General features: G+C 42.1%; 4 protein-coding genes across 6 annotated transcripts; 1 reads left to right on the top strand and 3 right to left on the bottom strand.

Moving 5' to 3' along the window:
• Positions 1–3391: 3391 nt before the first annotated feature.
• folr (folate receptor) lies at positions 3392–8462 on the bottom strand. Of its 2 annotated transcripts, XM_041941311.1 has the most exons (6): positions 8366–8462; positions 8061–8166; positions 4786–4918; positions 4462–4650; positions 3952–4087; positions 3392–3719 (listed from the first exon to the last, which is right to left on the bottom strand). In XM_041941311.1, exons 3-6 carry the CDS (start codon positions 4912–4914, stop codon positions 3445–3447), a joined length of 729 nt encoding a protein of 242 aa, XP_041797245.1. In that variant the 5' UTR covers positions 4915–4918; positions 8061–8166; positions 8366–8462; the 3' UTR covers positions 3392–3444. The 2 variants fall into 2 exon arrangements, with proteins under 2 accessions (XP_041797245.1, XP_041797246.1); XM_041941312.1 differs by lacking the exon at positions 8061–8166 and having other exon boundaries at positions 8366–8390.
• A 2499-nt stretch (positions 8463–10961) lies between these two features.
• On the top strand, positions 10962–13033 carry anapc15 (anaphase promoting complex subunit 15). 2 transcript variants are annotated; one of them, XM_041940684.1, is made up of 5 exons: positions 10962–11050; positions 11390–11511; positions 11595–11654; positions 11768–11908; positions 12187–13033. In XM_041940684.1, the coding sequence occupies exons 2-5, from the start codon at positions 11392–11394 to the stop codon at positions 12232–12234; spliced, it is 369 nt and encodes a 122-aa protein (XP_041796618.1). In that variant the 5' UTR covers positions 10962–11050; positions 11390–11391; the 3' UTR covers positions 12235–13033. The 2 variants fall into 2 exon arrangements, with proteins under 2 accessions (XP_041796618.1, XP_041796619.1); XM_041940685.1 differs by lacking the exon at positions 10962–11050 and having other exon boundaries at positions 11068–11511.
• Positions 13034–13584: 551 nt separating this feature from the next.
• tomt (transmembrane O-methyltransferase) lies at positions 13585–14819 on the bottom strand. Its single transcript, XM_041941382.1, has 4 exons — positions 14558–14819; positions 14281–14477; positions 13944–14066; positions 13585–13782 (listed from the first exon to the last, which is right to left on the bottom strand). Exons 1-4 carry the CDS (start codon positions 14817–14819, stop codon positions 13585–13587), a joined length of 780 nt encoding a protein of 259 aa, XP_041797316.1.
• Positions 14820–16275: 1456 nt separating this feature from the next.
• sfrp2l (secreted frizzled-related protein 2 like) lies at positions 16276–19179 on the bottom strand. Its single transcript, XM_041941263.1, has 3 exons — positions 18592–19179; positions 17694–17774; positions 16276–17526 (listed from the first exon to the last, which is right to left on the bottom strand). The coding sequence occupies exons 1-3, from the start codon at positions 19115–19117 to the stop codon at positions 17108–17110; spliced, it is 1026 nt and encodes a 341-aa protein (XP_041797197.1). The 5' UTR covers positions 19118–19179; the 3' UTR covers positions 16276–17107.
• Positions 19180–19998: the final 819 nt, after the last annotated feature.

Here is a 19998-nt window from a genome sequence, read left to right on the forward strand (position 1 = left end):
TTCCCATTATACTCCTGTACTTTTACATATGTAACACTTCAAATGCAGAACTTTTAAGGTAAAGGATCTGAGCACCTCTTCCACCACTGAAGAGAGGAAATAAAGTTCAGTTTCCCCTTTACTGAAGTACCAACCAATACTATATCCTGTGGGCCTGCTTGGCATGGCCTCAAGTTTCTGTGATTTTATAGCTTTAAGTCGTCTTACAGCATTTAGAATAAACTGAAGATTTTCTTGCAAATTAAAGCCACTTTTCACTCATTAAAAAGCTACTCATGTGAACTAAAAGATATTGCAGCCACCAATATCCCTCTCTTCAAAATGTACAACTTTTCAAAAAGGAATCATTCTTGATTTTCCTCTCAACTCTTCTGTCATGGCTCTAAGTTGTAGCCTACATGGGCAAAGCCTTCGCTAATGCCAGAGGGCTCTCTCTTTGAATATCAGTGTGACCTGCAGCCACTGCGGAGGCTAGGCTGCAATAAATTCTCAACACAAGCTCCAACCCAGTTATGCAATCATTTTCTTTTCCAGACCACACACACACACACACACACACACACACACACACACACACACACACACACACACACACACACACACACACACACACACGCACACACACAAGGTGTAGCAGTCCACCTAGGGGTCAGACTGGCAAAACACAGGAATCTGCCAACCCGACATTTAGAGATCATTGCACATTATTGTGACTTCAGCCATTATTTTTTTTCTCAACTTGCCCAAAAAGTCTGACTCCTAAAAAGTGGTATGGATACACATATATGCACACACACACTCACACACGCACACATACAAAGCAAGAGAGAGGTAGAGTTAAAGTGAGGGAGAGAGAGGGTGAGAGTTGGGCAGGGTCGTGTACGTTGCCAATGACCTCAGAAAAGCTGAGTATTAATAGCCACATGGACAGCAGCCATCCCAAAGCTATTTCTGGCTATGGCATCACACTGTGTATGCCTGTGTGTGTGTCTGCGTGTGTGAGTTGACAGTGAAAGACTGTAAAAGTATGCGGCTTAACAATGTGTCTGCATGCAGGGACCGTAAAAGTGTGCTGCAGGATGTCACATCATAACGAAACTACTTTGTCAGCAATTCAACTTGAAAATAACGAATTTTGCACATTTTTTCCTTTTGCATCTCACTATAATTGTCTATAACCAAGCCAAAAGCACAGTGAGGCTCACAAAACCCCAAAACCAAATATTTAGATGGATGAACATTGGATAGATAATTTTGCTAATCTTCAGATTTTGTAAATTTGGGCCTGAGGGTGAGGTCAGAAAACAAGCCACGTTGTTAATTATACAGCACACAACCTATTTGTCTTCCTATATGACTCAGTAGCCATGGCAGGGTTGCTTTAGGCCACTGTGTTGAGGCCACACTATGGACATCTCAGAATCAGATTTTCAGGCCCAGCTTTACAACTTGGCTCAACTTTTATTTGTCTTGCTTTACTTTTTAAGGCTCAGCTGTCCTTTTCCAGTAAGACTCAGCTGTATACCTATAGCTACATATACAGTCATCATGTTACCATAACTTTTATCATGTAATGTTATGTGATTTTTGTTTGTTTGTTTTTGGGGGTGGGGGGATTGGGGTCTAACTTGTAAATATTAAGAAGATAATTACTTTCTTCATGATATTTGATATATTAAAATATTATGAATGTGCTAAATGTTATCTAAGTATTTTGAAAGTGAACTATCATGGATGCTATCAGCCAGCATCCATCATCCCAAAATAGCTATAAACTTGAATGTTAAATCAGTAAAGGCACAATATTTTTGCCCTGACAAACCCAAATCCTACAATGGCAGCTCAGCATTATTGCACTGCTCTTTTAGCGTATGAACTACACTTGTTATAAGGAACATTTGCAGTCAGCATCTGTAGATCTCATACTAGAGTTAAGTGGGAACTGCATTGTGTGAATTGAGGACAGGTTATGACAAACTGATGGTGTTTGTTGAAACGTCTTCTCTTATTCAAACCCAGATTTAGCATTATTTGAGGTCTTAACAGAATATCTGCTCATGTCTGAATAATGGCTTGAGTATTGCTCCAGTATTACCAAACGTCTGCACTGGGACAGTCCTATCCAAGGCCACACATCTCTTTGTATAGGAGCTTCATGCATATAGTTCATGCAGAGAAAAGTGACAAGAAAGACTGGCCTGCTGGTCACAGCTGAACTTACAATGCTAAATTATGCAGCGGTATCAACAGGAAAGATATTATTATCAGCCTCAGAAAAGAAGCAGCACTTTGATATGTCTGATCTCTGTCAGGCGGTAGGACTGCTTTCTCAGCATTTTAAGATACTGTTGACTGCATCAGTTATGTCTTTTTAAATTGCTAGATCAGTTATCTCAGGCCTTGATTATTAAAGTGCATAGTGCACTAAATATACATCTCAGATTTATCTCTGATCAGCTGAGGTCCTCTGGGGGCACATTACCTAACCAATCACAAGATTTATTTAAAGACCTGAACATATTCAGATGTGGCATCGACACACACACATCTGTAAACACATGCCCCTCACAGTCACACATGCACACACACAAACATGCACAGATATTGAGTGACACAAAAACACCCTTAAACACAGAGGGAGTAAAAGACATTAACACACCCTTGCTCTCCCTCCCTCTTTCCCTCTGTCCTTTTCTTCCTCACTGTCACACACACACACTCAGGGGACTGGAACTCCATAATTACCAAGCAGTGGAGCCCACTAACCACTAGCTGGCCCAGAGTGGTCATGTGATGGTGTGATCACTGGGGCCCAGTATAGAGAAGCATTTTGCCTCAGCGCAGATCCTGGGTCAGTTTTCCTGTTTCATCACTGGTGGTTGAGGTTATGAAGGGGTTATTAAACTTATCCATAGTTTGCGCAGAGAAATGTGATCCCAGAGCTGTGCAGCAATGCAATATGTGACACGTCCCTTCATGCCCTGTCCAGATGCACAAGTTTATTTTTGTTCTATTACTATTCTTGTTTTGTTTTTTGTTTTTTTACCCACACAGATTTTCAAATCTACTAAACTTTCCTAGACACAAAGCTGCTGTGCTGCCTTGATTTTGGACACTTTCACATTTCAATAGTTAAACTATCATCTTGTTTTTTGTGTGTTGCTCCTGTATTTTCTTCAAGTTTTGCTGTTTTTGTCTTGACGGAAAATACAGTGTACTGCATATTCCCAAAAAGGAGAGCTGACAATCCATGTCTGTGCCCACATGGACAATTTGCAGAGATCATATCTTTGTTCGGTAGGATGCAAATTAAAGGGGTCTTGCCATCAATTGGGAGTCTCAGTGACTCAAAAGACCACAGGAAAGCACCAGAAACATGACAGCATTTAAATTCAGTTTTATTGGTACCTCCGAGGTGATACAGGACAGGTTACAGACATTATTTTAGTACGTCATGACAGAGAAAGATGTGAAAGCCAGGGAAAATAGCATCGTCAAGGCAAAGCTCTGGTGTTGCTGTGCATTGTTAAGGTAGTACTCAGCTACCTTCTTGTTGGGGTTTGACCCATTGAACCAGTGCTGCATGCAGCGGCCTGAGGATCTGGTGTCGGTGGTATAAATGTAGGAATTGGACCAGATTTGCTCACACATGGACTTGGGTGTGGGGTAAACTTCGGTCCACTTTCTGCACTTGCTGCCTGCAGGGCATTTGTTTATACCTGTAGGGGAGCAGAGGATTAGAAAGAGTCCCAAATCGCAGTCACAACTATTTTTCAAGTATAAGATGCAGTAATTACTACATTTTGTGTGAATATAGTCATGTGTGGGTTGTGTGTGCAAAGGTGTGAATTTGTTTTCTGTGGTTACAAAAAAATGTGAGCAAGTCCGTATGAACCCACCGGTCTACATGTGCATGTATATGTGCTTGTGTGTGTGTGTTTTCGTTCTTACCCGAGCTCCAGTCCCATCCAAAGTGCCAGTCACTCTTGCAGGTGTATTCATTCTTGCAGTCTTCCCACCAACTATGGCAGTCCTCTTGACACAAAGGCACATCCAAGACACGCTCCTTACGCCAGCTCTGATCCACCTACACACACGCACACACACCCACACTCACAGTTAACTCGTTTGTTTGATCAATGATTTCAGAACACAAGCAATACATTTCTAGAATTGAACTCCTTGACCTTGAAGATACAATACACTGTGAGTCTTTTAGGTGATCTGTCAGGTGAGTTATAAAGGTCTCCATAAATCAAACACATTATAAAGTCTGTAAAATGTCAACTCAGCCTGTTATCTTTTTATTGCTATAATGACATGGATTAATGGCAACAAACTATACTGGTATGGGGATTTGGTAAGATCTCTTAGTCGTCCTTTCAACTTCTGATGCTGCCATCTAGTGTTGTAAGTGCATACATACAGGAGAGAATGAGAGCACAAATGCATAATACACACTGTTTGTATCCAGGGTCCCAGGTGAGGTGAGCACTCGTAGAAGCAAGTGTCCTGGATGAAATGTTTCCTGCACTCTTCGCTCATGGCACCACAGTGATCCCAGTTGAAATTGTAGAGGTAGGAGTTATCAGCATGGGCTTCTTCACTGGTGTTGGCCGTGCAACATGCATTGTCACGCCACGGAGCACACTGGGAAAGAGGAAGAGGCGAGAGGGGTCACTTTATGCTGTTAAGCCGAACACATTTTTGTTTCAGCCCTGTCTCTGGATCAGCAACTTTAGACGAGAAAAGAAGCATTGTCTGGGGGACATTTGAGTTCATCACCTGATTGTAAAGTTGTCCCTCAGGGCCAGGCTCAGCTTTGTGGTGCTTGGCATCCATACACATATTGAGGAGGTCCAGGGACAGAGCGCCACTGGAGAGGGCTAGCAGCAAGACCAGGACAGCCCACATGGCTCTGCAGCAGGAAGGCATTAACATATATCAATGGAAAGTACTTAATAAGACAACCAAAATACAGTACCAAGGTTAAAGGTTACGTCCTTGTCATGGGGATGCCCTGTAGACACACACACATTTGTTCACCTCAGTCACTTTTATACTATCTAGACCAGGCGTGTCAAACTGATTCCATAAAGGGCCGTATGGCTGCAGGTTTTCATTCCAACCAAGGACGAGCACACCAAGCCAACCAATCAACATCAAGGGATCACTTAGTTATCAGCTGAAGACTGAGATCAGCTGATTGATTGATTCCAGCCTGGTGTGCTCCTCCTTGGTTGGAATGAAAACCTGCAGCCACATGGCGCTTTATGGGATCAGTTTGACATGCCTGATCTAGACTATAGACATAATCTATGCTGTGTCTTTTGATCCTTCCCAATATGACTTCCATACTTACAAAGCCACACACAAAAATCTGAGTCTGTGCTTTCTGCTTTTGCAGTTTCCACTGTAAAATTGTGTTGGGCTGTTTTACTGGAAATAGAGCTGTTGATATTAAAATAACTGGTAATCTCATCCAGAATGCGTAGAGGCCTGTGGTTTCATGGAGGTTACAACAGGTTGGCCAGTTCATCATTCTTAATGAAAGTTACAATCAGCAACACAACACACGGTACAATCTGGCAGAAATAAACAACTCAAACTGATGACAGTCTTCACATGAAGAATGTGGCAATTTGGACATGAGAGTCACAGAGATGTGTTACATTTGCTATTTCAATTTAAAGGAAAACTGTGTCTGCTTAACAATTCCACACATTTGTTTTCCCATTCTCACATTTTTAGAATCACATATAAAACTGTAAAACCTAATACAGCAAGTGACTTGCTAACTTGTGACAAATGATTGAAATTGTCAAAAATGTGGTAATAACGGCGAAGACACTGTTACAAATAAACTATATCCACACGTGTGCTGCTGAACCTGTAACCTAAAAAGAAAAGCACAATGGAAGGAAACTAGAAAAGATGTGTGCATGTAAATGTATACAGAAACAGCTGGTGGACAGTCTCTTCTTTCTTTAGAAAGAAATAGAATCTTTTACTACAAACTAAACACATGATTAAGGAAAAATAACACCTACTATATGTGGCAACTCTTTGAAAAACCAATTAGGTTTCTACAAAACATGATGGACAGAGTCACTTTACCTTGTGACGTTCCTTGTTAGTCCTTCCTGAAGAAAAATCAGTATCTCTACTCACTCAATGTGTGTGTATGAGTGTGTGAGTGGAGTGTGACTTAAATAACGTTCCTCCTAATGCAAGTAAACTGCGACAACTTGCCATACTCTTAATTAATATGTCTCCAAAGTCCAAAGTCTGCTCTGTGTGTGTGTGTGTGTGTGTGTGTGAGAGAGAGTGTTTGAGATAAAGAGAAGGGACGAGAAAGAGGCAGTGTGTATGTGATAATCTGTTTTATTACGTCTTACTGTGAGGAAGGTTTGTTTTATCTCAAGGTCTACCCTGCTCTATCTCACAAACACACACACACACACACACACGCAAACACACACGCACACACCATGGACATCTTGTGTGAACTGGCATTGTGACCTTTCAAGGCAATAACAAGGGTCAAAAGGTGGTAGTTAAGATACTTGTAGGTTTCTGCTGCATCGGTGTTGTTGGTCTGATTCAACTCAAACTTTAAACATTACAAGAAGCGGTGGCCAATTATATGTGTAAATGTGGACGTGTATTACTCATGTTGTTGGACAAAAATCTGTTCACACACTCATTGTGGGGACTCACCTTCCTCATTGGGACAAAACACAAATGCCCATGGAATAGATCATTAAATTTTAAGGTGAAGACACATAGACAGGGGTCAGTGTTTGTCACTATGTCCATCCCAGTGTGGAACACCACTTAAGGACAAATTCTCCAGAGTATGAAATGAGGATCTGAGAGATGACTGATATGCTGTTTAATTCTTCACTGTGCAGACACATAGACGGGACAATAACAGCTGTGTTTTTGTCTGACTGCGGTTTCTATAAGGAGATATTAACAAAATACACCAGAGTGAAGGATAACGTGTATATATTAGTTTCACCTATATGCAGGAATATTATAAACAAAATCAGGAGTGATGCAAATATGACTACATGTAGCGTCTTCCACTAATAGACGCGATGAGGCACGAGATCATGGTTAAAGCACAGGGCTTTATTCATGGAACCAATCCTTGAGAAATGATGCAAAGGAGAAAATAATATACAATAAATAAATGCACTTATGTATGTCTTGTATTCACAACTCTTAATTTCAAAACATTTATAGACCTTTAGAAACTTGATAACCTTCAATTATTCTGTCACTCTTTCTTCTGTTCTCTTTTTCAGTACTATCTTAATGAGGTGCCTTTTTTTTTTTTAAATAAATCACGTGCAAAACAATAGCCTGGCAGACATCAGTTCTGCCTTAAGAGCGTCTAGAGGTAGGAGCCATAAAATTATTAATCTGCTGAACTAAAAATTTAACTGCAGATGTGAGACATTTGCACTACATGTCTCTCACACTCCAACAACTGTAAACCGAAGAGTAATCAAATGCTTACAATTACATTTATCTCCATCTACATTCACACAGTATTCCCAAACAGTCATTGCATGGAATTTGTACATATTAACACAGTGTTAAGTTAGCGCTAATGTCGACATAACACTTCCTGTTATTCATGGTCCGTGTTACATTCTCCCACTGACGAACAGGCTGGCTGCTTTTATTATGAAAACCCTGCATGCTATATCCTGTTACGGAGTTTGCAAGGTGTCAATAGCGGTACAGGTAACAATACTCTTCGTATTTTAACTCAACCAAAAAAAACCCTTAACAGTACTAACAACAGGTAATGATTGTATGAACTTGCTTTGAAGTCGACATGACATGTTACGATCTGACGCGCTGAGTCAGGCGAGCCGAGTTTATATCAAACTAGCGTGCATGAAACCGGATGTAATTAGCGTGGTTATCACATGGCGAGCAGTTGAACTCCAAAGTATCATCTACATTGGCGAACAGAAATTAACTATAGATGTATGAAAACAAGAAGTACAGTAATAAAAGTAATGCAGCAGATAAGTACTCACTCGTTTTATTCACGCACAGATGACTTATAGTGAAACACACGACTGCAGTCTCTCACTCGATTGAGCCAATGGAGCACACTGCTGTCACCCAATAGAATTAGTGGCACTGAATTAACGGAAACATAGCCGTATTAGACAGGAAACAACAGGGGAACGTTACTTAATGAGCCTAACTTATAACTTCAGGGCCTTTTCTACAATACTGTTTGATTGCATTGATGAGTAATGATGTTGGAATAATTGTGCATAGAAGTGATCTTACATTTGGTTATACTGCACACAGAAGTAATTTTACATTTACTTACCGTTTCAGTTGAAAGTTGTATATGTGTGTGATAGTATGCAGGCTGTTGTGCTTACTGTTTTCAGCTGTTTTGTGCTGTGCGCTTGAACACACGTCTGGTTTCAGTACCGTGTGCCAAGAAGAGGAACAACCTCCGTCTGACAATGAAGACTGCATAAATAACACATACACATATAGTTTATTAAGAGCAGATGTTTTGATACCTTATAAGAACATGATTAATGTTTTGATACCTTATAAGAACATGATTAATAGCTTGATACCTTATGAGGGCATGATAGTAGCCACGATGAGCTGACCCATTTCCCCTTTCCTTTAAGTCATGCTCATCGTCATGTAACCAGGGCAGCCTAAGGAAATAAAAAGAGAGGGTTCGGCGGTTCGTATTCAGAGCGGATTGGAGATTGTAACAGTATATGTCTCTGTCCGTTCTCCTCGCGAGTAAAAACTCTAACTCTGTGTCTTCTCTCTTTGTGTTTAATGATGTTTTAGGTTGTTTGAACCTGACAAATGAAAATAAAGGTTTTGAATTTCTATACATAGGTTTGTCGGACTCCCTGGTAAAGTCTATTCCAGGGTACTGGAGAGGAGAATTCGGCCGGTAGTTGAACCTCGGATTCAGGAGGAACAATGCGGTTTTCGTCCTGGTCGTGGAACACTGGACCAGCTCTACACCCTCTGCAGGGTGCTCGAGGGTTCGTGGGTGTTTGCCCAACCAGTCAACATGTGTTTTGTGGACTTGGAGAAGGCATTCGACCGTGTCCCTCGTGGCATTCTGTAGGAGGTGCTTCGGGAGTATGGAGTCAAGGGCCCTCTACTGCGGGCTGTTCGGTCTCTGTATGACCGGAGCAGGAACTTGGTTTGCATTGCCGACAGTAAGTCAGACCTGTTCCCAGTGCATGTTGGACAAGCAGGGCTGCCCTTTGTCACCGGTTCTGTTCATTATTTTTATGGACAGAATTTCTAGGCGCAGCCAAGTGCCAGAGGGAGTCTGCTTTGGGGACCACAGGATCTCATCTCTGCTTTTTACCGATGATGTTGTCCTGTTGGTTTCTTCGAACCAGGACTTCCAGCATGTGTTGGAGCGGTTTGCAGCTGAGAGCAAAGCGGCTGGGATGAGAATCAGCACCTCCAAGTCGAGGCCATGGTTCTCGACCGGAAAAGGGTGGCTCGCCCCCTCTGGGTTGGAGGAGAGCTCCTGCCTCAAGTGGAGGAGTTCAAGTATCTTGGGGTCTTGTTCACGAGTGAGGGAAGGATGGAGCATGAGATTGACAGGCGGATCGGTGCAGCGGCTGCAGTAATGCGGTCGTTGTACCGGTCCGTCGTGGTGAAGAAGGAGTTGAGCTGAAAGGCAAAGCTCTCGATTTACCAGTCAATCTACGTTCCTACCCTCACCTATGGTCATGAACTTTGGGTCATGACCGAAAGAACGAGATCTCAGATACAAGCGGCTGAAATGAGTTTCTTCCGCAGGGCGCTCCTTTAGAGATAGGGTGAGGAGCTCCGTCACTCAGGAGGAGCTCAGAGTAGAGCAGCTGCTCCTCCACGTCGAGAGGAGCCAGCTGAGGTGGCTCGGGCATCTTTATCGGATACCTCCTGGACGCCTTCCTGGGAGGGTGTTCCGGGCATGCCCCACCAGGAAGAGGCCCCGGGGAAGACCCAGGACACACTGGAGGGACTATGTCACTCGGCTGGCCTGGGAACGCCTCGGGGTCCTCCCGGAAGAGCTGGAGGAAGTATTTGGGGAGAGGGAAGTCTGGTCATCACTGCTTAGGGATACTGCTGCCGACCCGTCCCCGGATAAGCGGAAGACAATGGATGGATGGATAGAGGTTTGTCGGACAACACCTTTTTTGTTTTTATTTTTGTTTGTTAACTTTTCCTAACTTCTGTCTTTGGGAAATTCCATTATTTTTCAATGGATAACTGGGTTGATGTGAACATGGGGGACACTGCTATTTTTTTTCTAAATATTAATTAATGAATAAGATCACAGTATTTGAATGTGAAATTCTGAGCATGTCGCCTACATTTATAAGTTAGAAGTCCTGCTATTGTAAAAATATCAAAGGGAGGGACAGGCCAAAGAGTTCAACCTCCTTTGCACGAAAAGGAGTGAAATGATTGATAAAGTATTTATTTGATTAAATTTGGTTTTATATTAAGAGGAGATGACGCAATACTCAAATATTTCAAAATTACATACGGTATTTAAGTAACTTTATTGCTGATTGTTTTTGTCTTTGGGAAACAAAAGGCACCGACTGCATTCTCTATACTCTGTGTAAAAAAAGAGTATAGGACATATATAATATAATTGTTGATGGGGCAATGCAGCATATGATCATATCTCTTTAAAGTACAAGAGTGAGTTTCACAAATGACACATTATAATATTGAAATATTATAATATTAAAATACGATAAAATGTTAGAATAGTCATTTTGTATGGTTCTCATCAGGTGTCCCTCGCTGTTGATTCAGATATTTATCGGTATCTAGGCGAGGAAATTCATCAATATCACAATATTTATTATATTCACTTTCCTGGCTGGACTGCTGCCATCTAAGCGGAACCTTTGTGAGGTGTCTCAAGACGACTCCGGAAATTTCCACAGGTGAACACCAGCAGCTTCCGGTTAAATTTGTTTTGAAAATTTTGAATGCTGAATGCTAAATTGAAAAGGTACACTAACGGCATAATATCTCTATGGGTGACGTCTAAACGTTCATATTATTGTACGATATTTTTACCTTGAAGGTTCGCGGTGGTGACATTTTGTTTTGGTTTGTATGTCAGAGAAACAGAGGACTTTAAATCGTATTTTAACGGTGTAACGTTCACGTAGCGTGCTCCTCCACCAGTCCTGTGTTTGCGTAGTTCCAACATACATATTATGGCTCCATTTCTTTCATGAAAACCCGGGCTTTAGCGCTTTATTTTTTGTGTAAAACCTGCACATACCCCCTTTCAGTCTACACACAGGCTTGCTGTCTGCCATTGTATTTGTTTTTGTCCCGTCAGACATGTCCACGCTATTTCCCTCGCTCTTCCCCCGGATAACGGAGTCACTGTGGTTCAACTTGGACCGACCTTGTGTGGACGAGACCGAGCTGCACCAGCAGGAGCAGCAGCACCAAACCTGGGTAAACGCCTCTGCAGAAACACGGTCTCCTTATTACTCTTTTCGTGTTCGTTGTTTAATATCTGCGCTCTGTCTCTGCCTCAGCTGCAGAGCATTGCTGAGAAAGACAACAACCTGATGCCCATTGGGAAACCTATTTTTGAGGTAATACAATCAACACACACTTTTTAGGCTGAGTTTCATCATGCCGCAATGTGACACATACAATGGTTAGATATTTCATTCATTTAATGCAATTTCCCTTTACTGTGACGCAGGCGGGATATGAAGAGGAAGAAGAGGAGGATGACGAGGACGAGGAGGACAGCGAGGAAGACTCTGAAGATGAAGAGGACATGCAGGACATGGATGAGATGAATGACTACAACGAGTCACCGGATGATGGCGAGATCCATGAGGTGCTTCAATGTCTGATTTGTAGAAAATCTTTGCCCTGATGGCACAGCAGTGCGCTAAATGACTGAGACCAATCACAGAGTAACATTTGCCACAGTGTCATTAACCTGACCAAGCACATGGCTGAATGTTGTTAAGAGAAGGAAGGAATTCATTTGTTAAGTTACATTTTCTAACTGAGGGCATAGTTACTAGATATCTAAAATACCCTAAAAATTCTTTCCTTTCTTCCAAACAGAGAAGTCCTACTCTTTACTCTTTATCTGTCTCTTTCTGTCAGGTGGACATGGAGGGACCAGATCAAGACCAAGACCAATGGATGATTTAAGACAAAAGAGAATGTTGGTCTCCATCAAACTGTCCGGCCCTGGATTTCCACTCCCCATTGACTGTTGCCCCTTCAGTCTGGGACACAGATTTTAATTTTTTGGAAAACAAAACCTGATGTCCTTCAGAGGGAGGTTGGGTAAAACCAGCACAATTTGAGTGTTGCTACCTGGCAAACACTCTCATGTTTAAATACTGGTTCGGATGTATGTTTGAATTCCTGCACACATATGCTTGTCTTTTCTTTTAGTGGCAATGTGTGAACCTGTCAAATACACACACACACTCCTACTATGCTCCTACCGTTTTATGACCAGTGGGGCACACACCCACACAGTGGCAGCAGTAGGCATCAGTACAGTGATGGGTCATTTAAACTTTGACTTTGTCATATGATCAGTCATGTGCCACTTCTCTAGACTGCTGACTGAGGCAAACAACACTCCAGTCAGCTAAATAATTTGTTACTTATGAAGTACAACCACCATGTAATTCAGTTCTGTTTCATAGCAGCATTGTATATGCTGTTAATCTTTTGTTACAGCTATCAGAATTTTTACAGAAGCTTGTAAAAAGGTTTTGTGTTTACACAGTGCATCGCTTTTTGTTGAAATGCAATGAAGTGCTCTTTAGCTGTATCAAAGACAAAAGCAACCATTGAATAATGGAACTGAAATATGAACACACGCACTGTCCATCCATGTTTATCTGAAAGGGTTGTTTGGCAAGGCTTTGCTTATTTGTACTGAAATGAACTAAAGCCTTGACTGTTTGTATTAAATTAAATTATTTTGATGAAATCATGTTTTTCAGTTTTTATACATTTTAATTTCTTATAAATGAAAACTGTAACATGGTAGTGAGAGGCCAACATTTCGTATCAGGAGAGATTTTAACAGGTACAACAGTTCATTATTAAACCTGTACATAGAAGACATTTATTCTAAACCTAAACCATGTTAATGAATTTACTGTTTTGGTTGTCTTTGCTTTTATTACTTCGACAGAAGACAATAACAGGGGTGGTGACAAGTAACAAAGATCCCCTGCAGGAATAAAAAGGTGGATGTTATTCCGCTATAGTGACTGGTGCTGTGCACATGGGGTTACTAAATTGGTACATGATTCTTTTCCTGATAACCCCCCCCCCCCCCCCCCTTTTTTTTTATTTATTTTTTTTACAGGAGAGGGCAGGTAGATATAATGCATCTCTGAAAACCTAGATACTGAGATGCCAGTTTTCAGGTGACTGCAACCTTTTACATTCACACTTATCTTTTCTATCTCAATGAACATGAACATCGTCAAGCCATCCCCTGCCACTTGTGTGTGATATCCCAGTCTGCGTGATCTACTTGATTCCCTGGTACACCAGCTCAGCCATCCCGTCCCTGATGCCTTTGCTGTACTCCAGCGTGGCCCGGTGGACCTTCCACTCATACAGGCCACTCTTACGGATGTATCTGAGGAACTTTGGAGCCCCTGGGAACAGCACATTGTCGGCCACGATCATTGACCCTTTTCCCAGCAGACCAGAGCCCTCCAGCATCTGTAACACACAAAGGCCATATCACAGAACTGAAGGCATAGGCCAGTTTACATGCTCATATTATTTTTTATTTCCAACCATCTAACAGACAGGACAATAAACTACAAAAAAAATATTTAATGCATATGTGGATGTACTTTCTAATAATTTATTATCGTCACCTGCAGATCAGGGGCATAGCATTTTTTCCAGTGGTCCATGAAGACAAAATCCAACCTTTCCAAACCGTAGTCAGACCGCAGCCGAGGGATCACCTCATCAGATGGATTCACGATGAGCTCCACCTGGAGAACAGGCAGCGTGGATTATTTAAAGTTATAACACTCTTCATATTCAATACATTTAACACAACTGTCCTGGATCTACGTAAAAACAAATAATGCTGATGGCCAGTAGGTAGGTCATTTGTGGCTTTTATCAAAAGGCCTATAGTGCATGGAGTGCATTTGGATATACAGTAAAATGTTGTACATAGGTTAAATATGTCTGCTCTCTCACCGTGTCATCATCAAACCCTGCCAGGCGGATGATTTTCTCAGCAATGGCAGCATTCCTCTGGTCCATCTCGATGCTGTAGAGCCTGGCGCCCAGGGGCAGAGCCCGGGCGATCCGCACTGTGCTGTACCCGCAGTGGGCACCCAGCTCCAGCACTGTCAGAGGGCTCTGCTCCATCAGTAGCCGGTCCAGGATCTTTCCTACAGCCAGAAGGGTCAAACATGTAAGAATCATGCTCATGAGGAGATCAGTTGTTGCTTAAAGTTAATTCCATCCTCACCTTTTTTAGGCCCAATGTTGCTGATGTACTCCACCTTGCTACACCAGACATCGAAGGCCTCCAGGATGCTGTCAGCGTCTCCAGGGGTGGCATGAGTGAGAACATACTGGTACGCACGCTCCTCCCGGCTCAGACCAGTAACACAGTCCTTCCATGTCCTGACCAGGACTGCCCGATAGAACAGCACAAAGTAGTAGCGGTACCTGATTATCAGTGTCAGCAGGAGGGGAAGGAAGGCCAGAGCGATGGCAGGAGACACCATTTTAGCCTGTCGAAAGAAAAACACACACAAGTAGATTCATAAGTCACAATAACAAAAGAGGTGAAGTGTTATTTATATCAACTTGGTATATCAAAAGTGGGATGCCATTATCACACTGCTATTCTTGCCTTCTGTTATTGAGACCGCCAGGTGCAGTAAGATCCTCAGTATTTAGTCTCAAACCCTTTTTTCAACCTTTCATTAGTGCTGCAAGACTTTTCATCCAATTCCTCCTGATACTCGAGCCAGTTCATCTAATTATCAGTCGCATACTGTATTATCATATTAATACTCCATATTCGTAGTCCACTGCAGTAAGATTGTTTGACATTTCAGCTAAACTCCATTGTCGATCATCACATCTTATCGACATTTAAATAGGCAAATTCACCGTTCTCACATGCAGTTATTCATGAATGTAACTTTCTGTAGTATTGAGGCTCTGCAGCTACAGGTGCTCTTATAATGTTCCATATGTTAAATGGTCAAAACCCTGAATTCATCATGGAAAAAATACAGAAAGATCACACATAACTGACCAAAGGTCTCTAATTAATGCAAAGAAGTATACATCATGGTAAGGTACATTTGGGAATGCAAAACATTGTCATTATGAGTCGAAAACAGTAGCAACAATTTTAATAATGGAATAATCTTTACCTGAGATAACAAAATTTCACACACGTTTTGAGACAAACCCTCCTAGTTTTGAGTTATGCAACATGAGATCATCTTCTGCTTTAGTCCTGTTATGGATGTGGGGAAAGTGTTGAGCCTCTCTAGATGTTTCTCCGGTAACTGTAGACCCCACAGGCTTTCTGCACCACACACACACAGCAGGTGCTTTAACAAAACGTTTGCAGCAAAATAAAGTCTGTCTTCCTGTCCCATGAAACAGACATACTCACCTGTTTTCTCAGAAGTTTGGAGAAAGCAGCAGCACCGATGATCGCAGAGAAGATTGTGGCAGCTGAGACGAGTGCCGAAAGATGGAGGTGTGTGTGTGTGTGTGTGTAAGAGAAGAGACCTGGGGGTATGAATAATTTATGCATCACGTGCATGACAGTATATGTCCTGTAATTATTTCCAAATAACAAACACTGACAGTAACATACATAGCTCTGTTGCTCTTAAACATCAGATGTCATTTTGATCAGACACACAGATCGCTTCTTGTCCAGATGTTTAGAATAAGATCGACACTGTGAATAGTAGCAGAAACAGTGAGAAAGAGAGAGGCAGTGTGAAACTGACATGTGATATATCAGGCTAACATCAACAGGTGTGTGTCTGCGTGGAATCAAATTTCTCTCTTTGCAGAGTCATGATGGAGAGATCAAGAAAAGCACACACAAAAAAGCTAATTTATGTAATATTCCCACATGTAACTCAACACAATATAAAACACGTGTTTATCAAAGCTTATTTAATAAAAACAAGCATTTAAAAACCTACAGTAGAATCGTGTTGTTGTTGTACAAATAAATGTCATAAAATGCAACAATAGGACATAAATGTTCTATGTGCAGTCCCTTTCTTTTGTTTCAGTGCTTCTCTGCAGATGTGGCTTGATGTAATATGAGATTATAGCATCCTAACATGTGTATAATGTTCTTGGTCTATTATATTTATGGTGCATGCTTAATGTATATGAAAGAAAATATTTTATCATTACAGAAATAACAACAGTTACACTGCTTCATCCCAAATATGTGATGAGATCACCCCTGAAACCACGACTAAAACTACTCAACACCTTGACATTGAATAAAGGGTTACATTTTGTCTCCTCTATATACACAAATGTACACAAAAGTACAAAAAACACACACAAATATTGCCCTAGTTGGAGTTATATCAACCTTTGTATGTGCAGTAACTTTTAGAATAAAGATCACCATCACTGTTTGTGTGAGATTTCCAGAATTATTGGCTAATTTGTAGCTCTATCTTTTGTTATTCATGGACTAATAATATGGTACATAAAATAATGTGTACTTAGTAAGGAAGACTTGATTGGTTATTCAGAGTTAATCAGGAACAAATTATCAAGAAAGTGGCCAGTATGCAGATTTACACATGAACTAATCTTTAGGTACTGGTTCATTTACATAGTATCTAAGAATCTGCACTCGAGTGATTTATTCAGTGTTATTTGGGAACCAATTTTTAGCTGAACATCTATTCCTTACTCATTTTTGGTAACTCTGTGAAGTTGCAGTTACACACTGCATTGGCCACAAAGCATTGTCCATGGGGCAGGACCACAATGCCTGATAACTCCCTGTCTACAGATCTGGACAAGACTGTTTAAGCAGGACTCTGATGAACTTCTTCAGCTCTTTGTCACCCCTGGTCCACCTCACGAGTCGAGTCAGCACCAGTCTTCCCTCTTCAGCCTGAGCCAGGGCCAGGTACCATCCACCCCGGGCCCCATTCCCCTCCTTTCCCCTGTCCTTTTCTTGTTTCTTATCCATCGGTTCATCCTCTAATCCCTTGTCTTCATTTGTCTCTGCAGAGTCTAAGCCAGGACAAGTACAGGTGCCTCCCTCATGCAGCCACAAAGCACTGTGGGCCATTGCGCCTCCGACCCCTTCTGCCCTCTCTGCACCTCCCCCTGCCCACCTCAGGATGCGGCTGCGGGCCGTAGGCACCAGCTGACGGTCCCCTCCCACCGTTGACACACTGCCCAGGCGCATTTTAAATGCTGCAACAGAGACAGAAAGAATACTCTTTCAGGTGTCATTTCAGACACGCTGTAAAACAACCTCTCCATTGTATATTAATGCAGACATTTATGCTAACATGTTCCATTCTCAAAAGAAAAAAAGATGTATTTTGTAACCTACATTATCTAAATCAGTTTGTTCTCACCATATGAACTGTGGCAGAAGTTTTCCTGGATGTCAGTCTCTCCTTCAGCAGCCAGACTGCAAGCATCACAGATAACACTTCCTGGGGGACGGACAAGAGAGTGGATTAAATGTATTCAGATGGGGTGTAAAAAAAACTCAGAAAGGTGGCACGGCCGTTGTTTAATGGTGTGCAAACCACTTTAAGGTTAGATTGGATAAAATAAAACTTCATTTAGTTGTTACAGCAGCACAAAAAACAGGCCAAAGAGTTAGGAAATAGATGAAATGTTTTAAAATCAAATGTAACAAAATAATAAAATCTCTTTCAAAAGCTACAATACATCACAAAACCTTAGGTCATATACATACATGATTTGTGCTACGGCCTGACTGATTATGAACCGCTGAGCCGATACCAATATTGCTATTAGAGAATTACAAAATGTGTTTTTCCAAAACCCCTTCCAAATGAATTCAAACACATATTTCTCATTTTGACTTGATTATTAGCAGAAATAAGCGCTGATACTGAAATGTTTGTGCCAAGCTAGTGTTGAGAGTGGCATGCTGATACCTGTTGCATCTAATTTGTGCATTATACAAAAATATGTGTGCAGGGGTAATAATAGTGGTGTAGTGCACTTGAAGAATCTAATTGAGGTAGTAGGCCTGTTGTGGCTTCATGGGCCATACTGCAGAAGGTAATGCAAGTTATACCTAGGCTACAATAATAGTTACATAGATAGAATATACAACAGGCCCAAACATACACATATATATGAAACATGTTCTCAAGAGTGTCACAATTAAAATGCTGTTGATTGAAAAGGAGAGTGTGTAGCTGACAGTTCGCAGCAAGTCTGCCATCATTTTTCTCAGGTAGTGAGGAGTGCAAATTAAATAACCCGTCCACTGACCTTTCAACGCCTCCTCGCGCCTGACCTCCTCCGCCGTCCGCACCTCGTGCTCTCCGGTTGCCGGGATACAGAGTTCGGTCCCGCGCGGGAAGCGGGTGCAGTTGAACATCTCCGGCCAGGGGAATCCGAACGCGCTCATCACGGGCACGCAGCCGTCCCGCACGGCCTCACACAGGCTCCCGCAGGGGCTGACCGGCCCGCTGAGCTCCGGAAGACACACCGGAGCGAACAGCGAGCACAGGAACTTCTTGGTGTCCCGGTGGCACAGCTTGGAGATGAGGGGCAGCCATGCCGCCGACTGCTGCTGGGCCTCCTTCAGCGTGTCGTGGCCGAGCAAGTTGGGGACCCGCATGTGCCTGTAGCCGATCCCGTGGCACAGGGACAGAGTGCTCGGGATGGGTTTGCACACCGAGCGGACCGAGGAACGGAACCTGAGCGACGGTGGGCCGAGCTGGGCAGGAACCACGGTGTCAGAAGCACGAGAAGCTCCTAAGAGCAAAATGAAGCTGAGCGCAGAAACAAACATTGCTGTTTTTGTTCCAGCAAGAACAAAGTGAAGTCTACGAAGCTGCAGCACTTCTGCCTGGACTTGACCGGCCTGTAGGTGTAAACAAAGAGGTGTGGAGGAAACGGGGGGTTAATGAGAGGGCAGGCGCCTCCCAGTCATCATCCCACCCCATCAGACTGCTGTCTGCCTCCACCTTTCACAGTGCCAGCGGGAGCGGACTGTTTGTGTCGGTAGTTTGCCATTCATACAATTAACATAACATAATTTACAAATAGTGACTTCTGCATAAATTGAACATTTGTTCTTAATGCTACTTGTGTAATCTTGAGGATCACGCGTCTCTGTCCCCTGAATAGTTGTGCAGAACCAGAATCCAGGTGTTTGCACACATTTGAAGCAGTCATTTACTCTTTTTTTCTTGTTTCTATTTCTTTTGTTTTAACTATCAGGTCTAATTAATCCCATTTTACACAGTATGTCAAACCATTTTTCAAACCAAGTCAGAAATTCTGCAACAAAAACATGGTTATGCTTGTGGGTATATGAACCCTTTTCTCACTTTGGATATTTATTGCAGAATACACAGATTAAAAGTAATGCAGTAAATATTTAAATAGCTGTAAACATATGTAAAATAGACAGTACACTTGCCTATAAAGTTTGCATGTGTTTGCAAGAAACTGAACATTTTTAGCATGTAAAGTATTTCTTGTAAAAACAGTGTGAATAGGCTGCCGTGTGATTGGGTGTATGAAGAGCTTTGAAAAATATTAACTGCCTGTATTTTGTTGTATTAAAACTGTAGTGTGTCGGAGAAGCAGTGTGTGTGGTTCTCTGTCATCATACTCAGCCAGAGGGTGTCAGAGACTCTTTCATCTTTTTCCAGGGAGAAACATGCC

The sequence above is a fragment of the Chelmon rostratus genome, chromosome 7 (assembly GCF_017976325.1).
Source record: "Chelmon rostratus isolate fCheRos1 chromosome 7, fCheRos1.pri, whole genome shotgun sequence".
NCBI classification, from domain to species: Eukaryota; Metazoa; Chordata; class Actinopteri; order Chaetodontiformes; family Chaetodontidae; genus Chelmon; species Chelmon rostratus.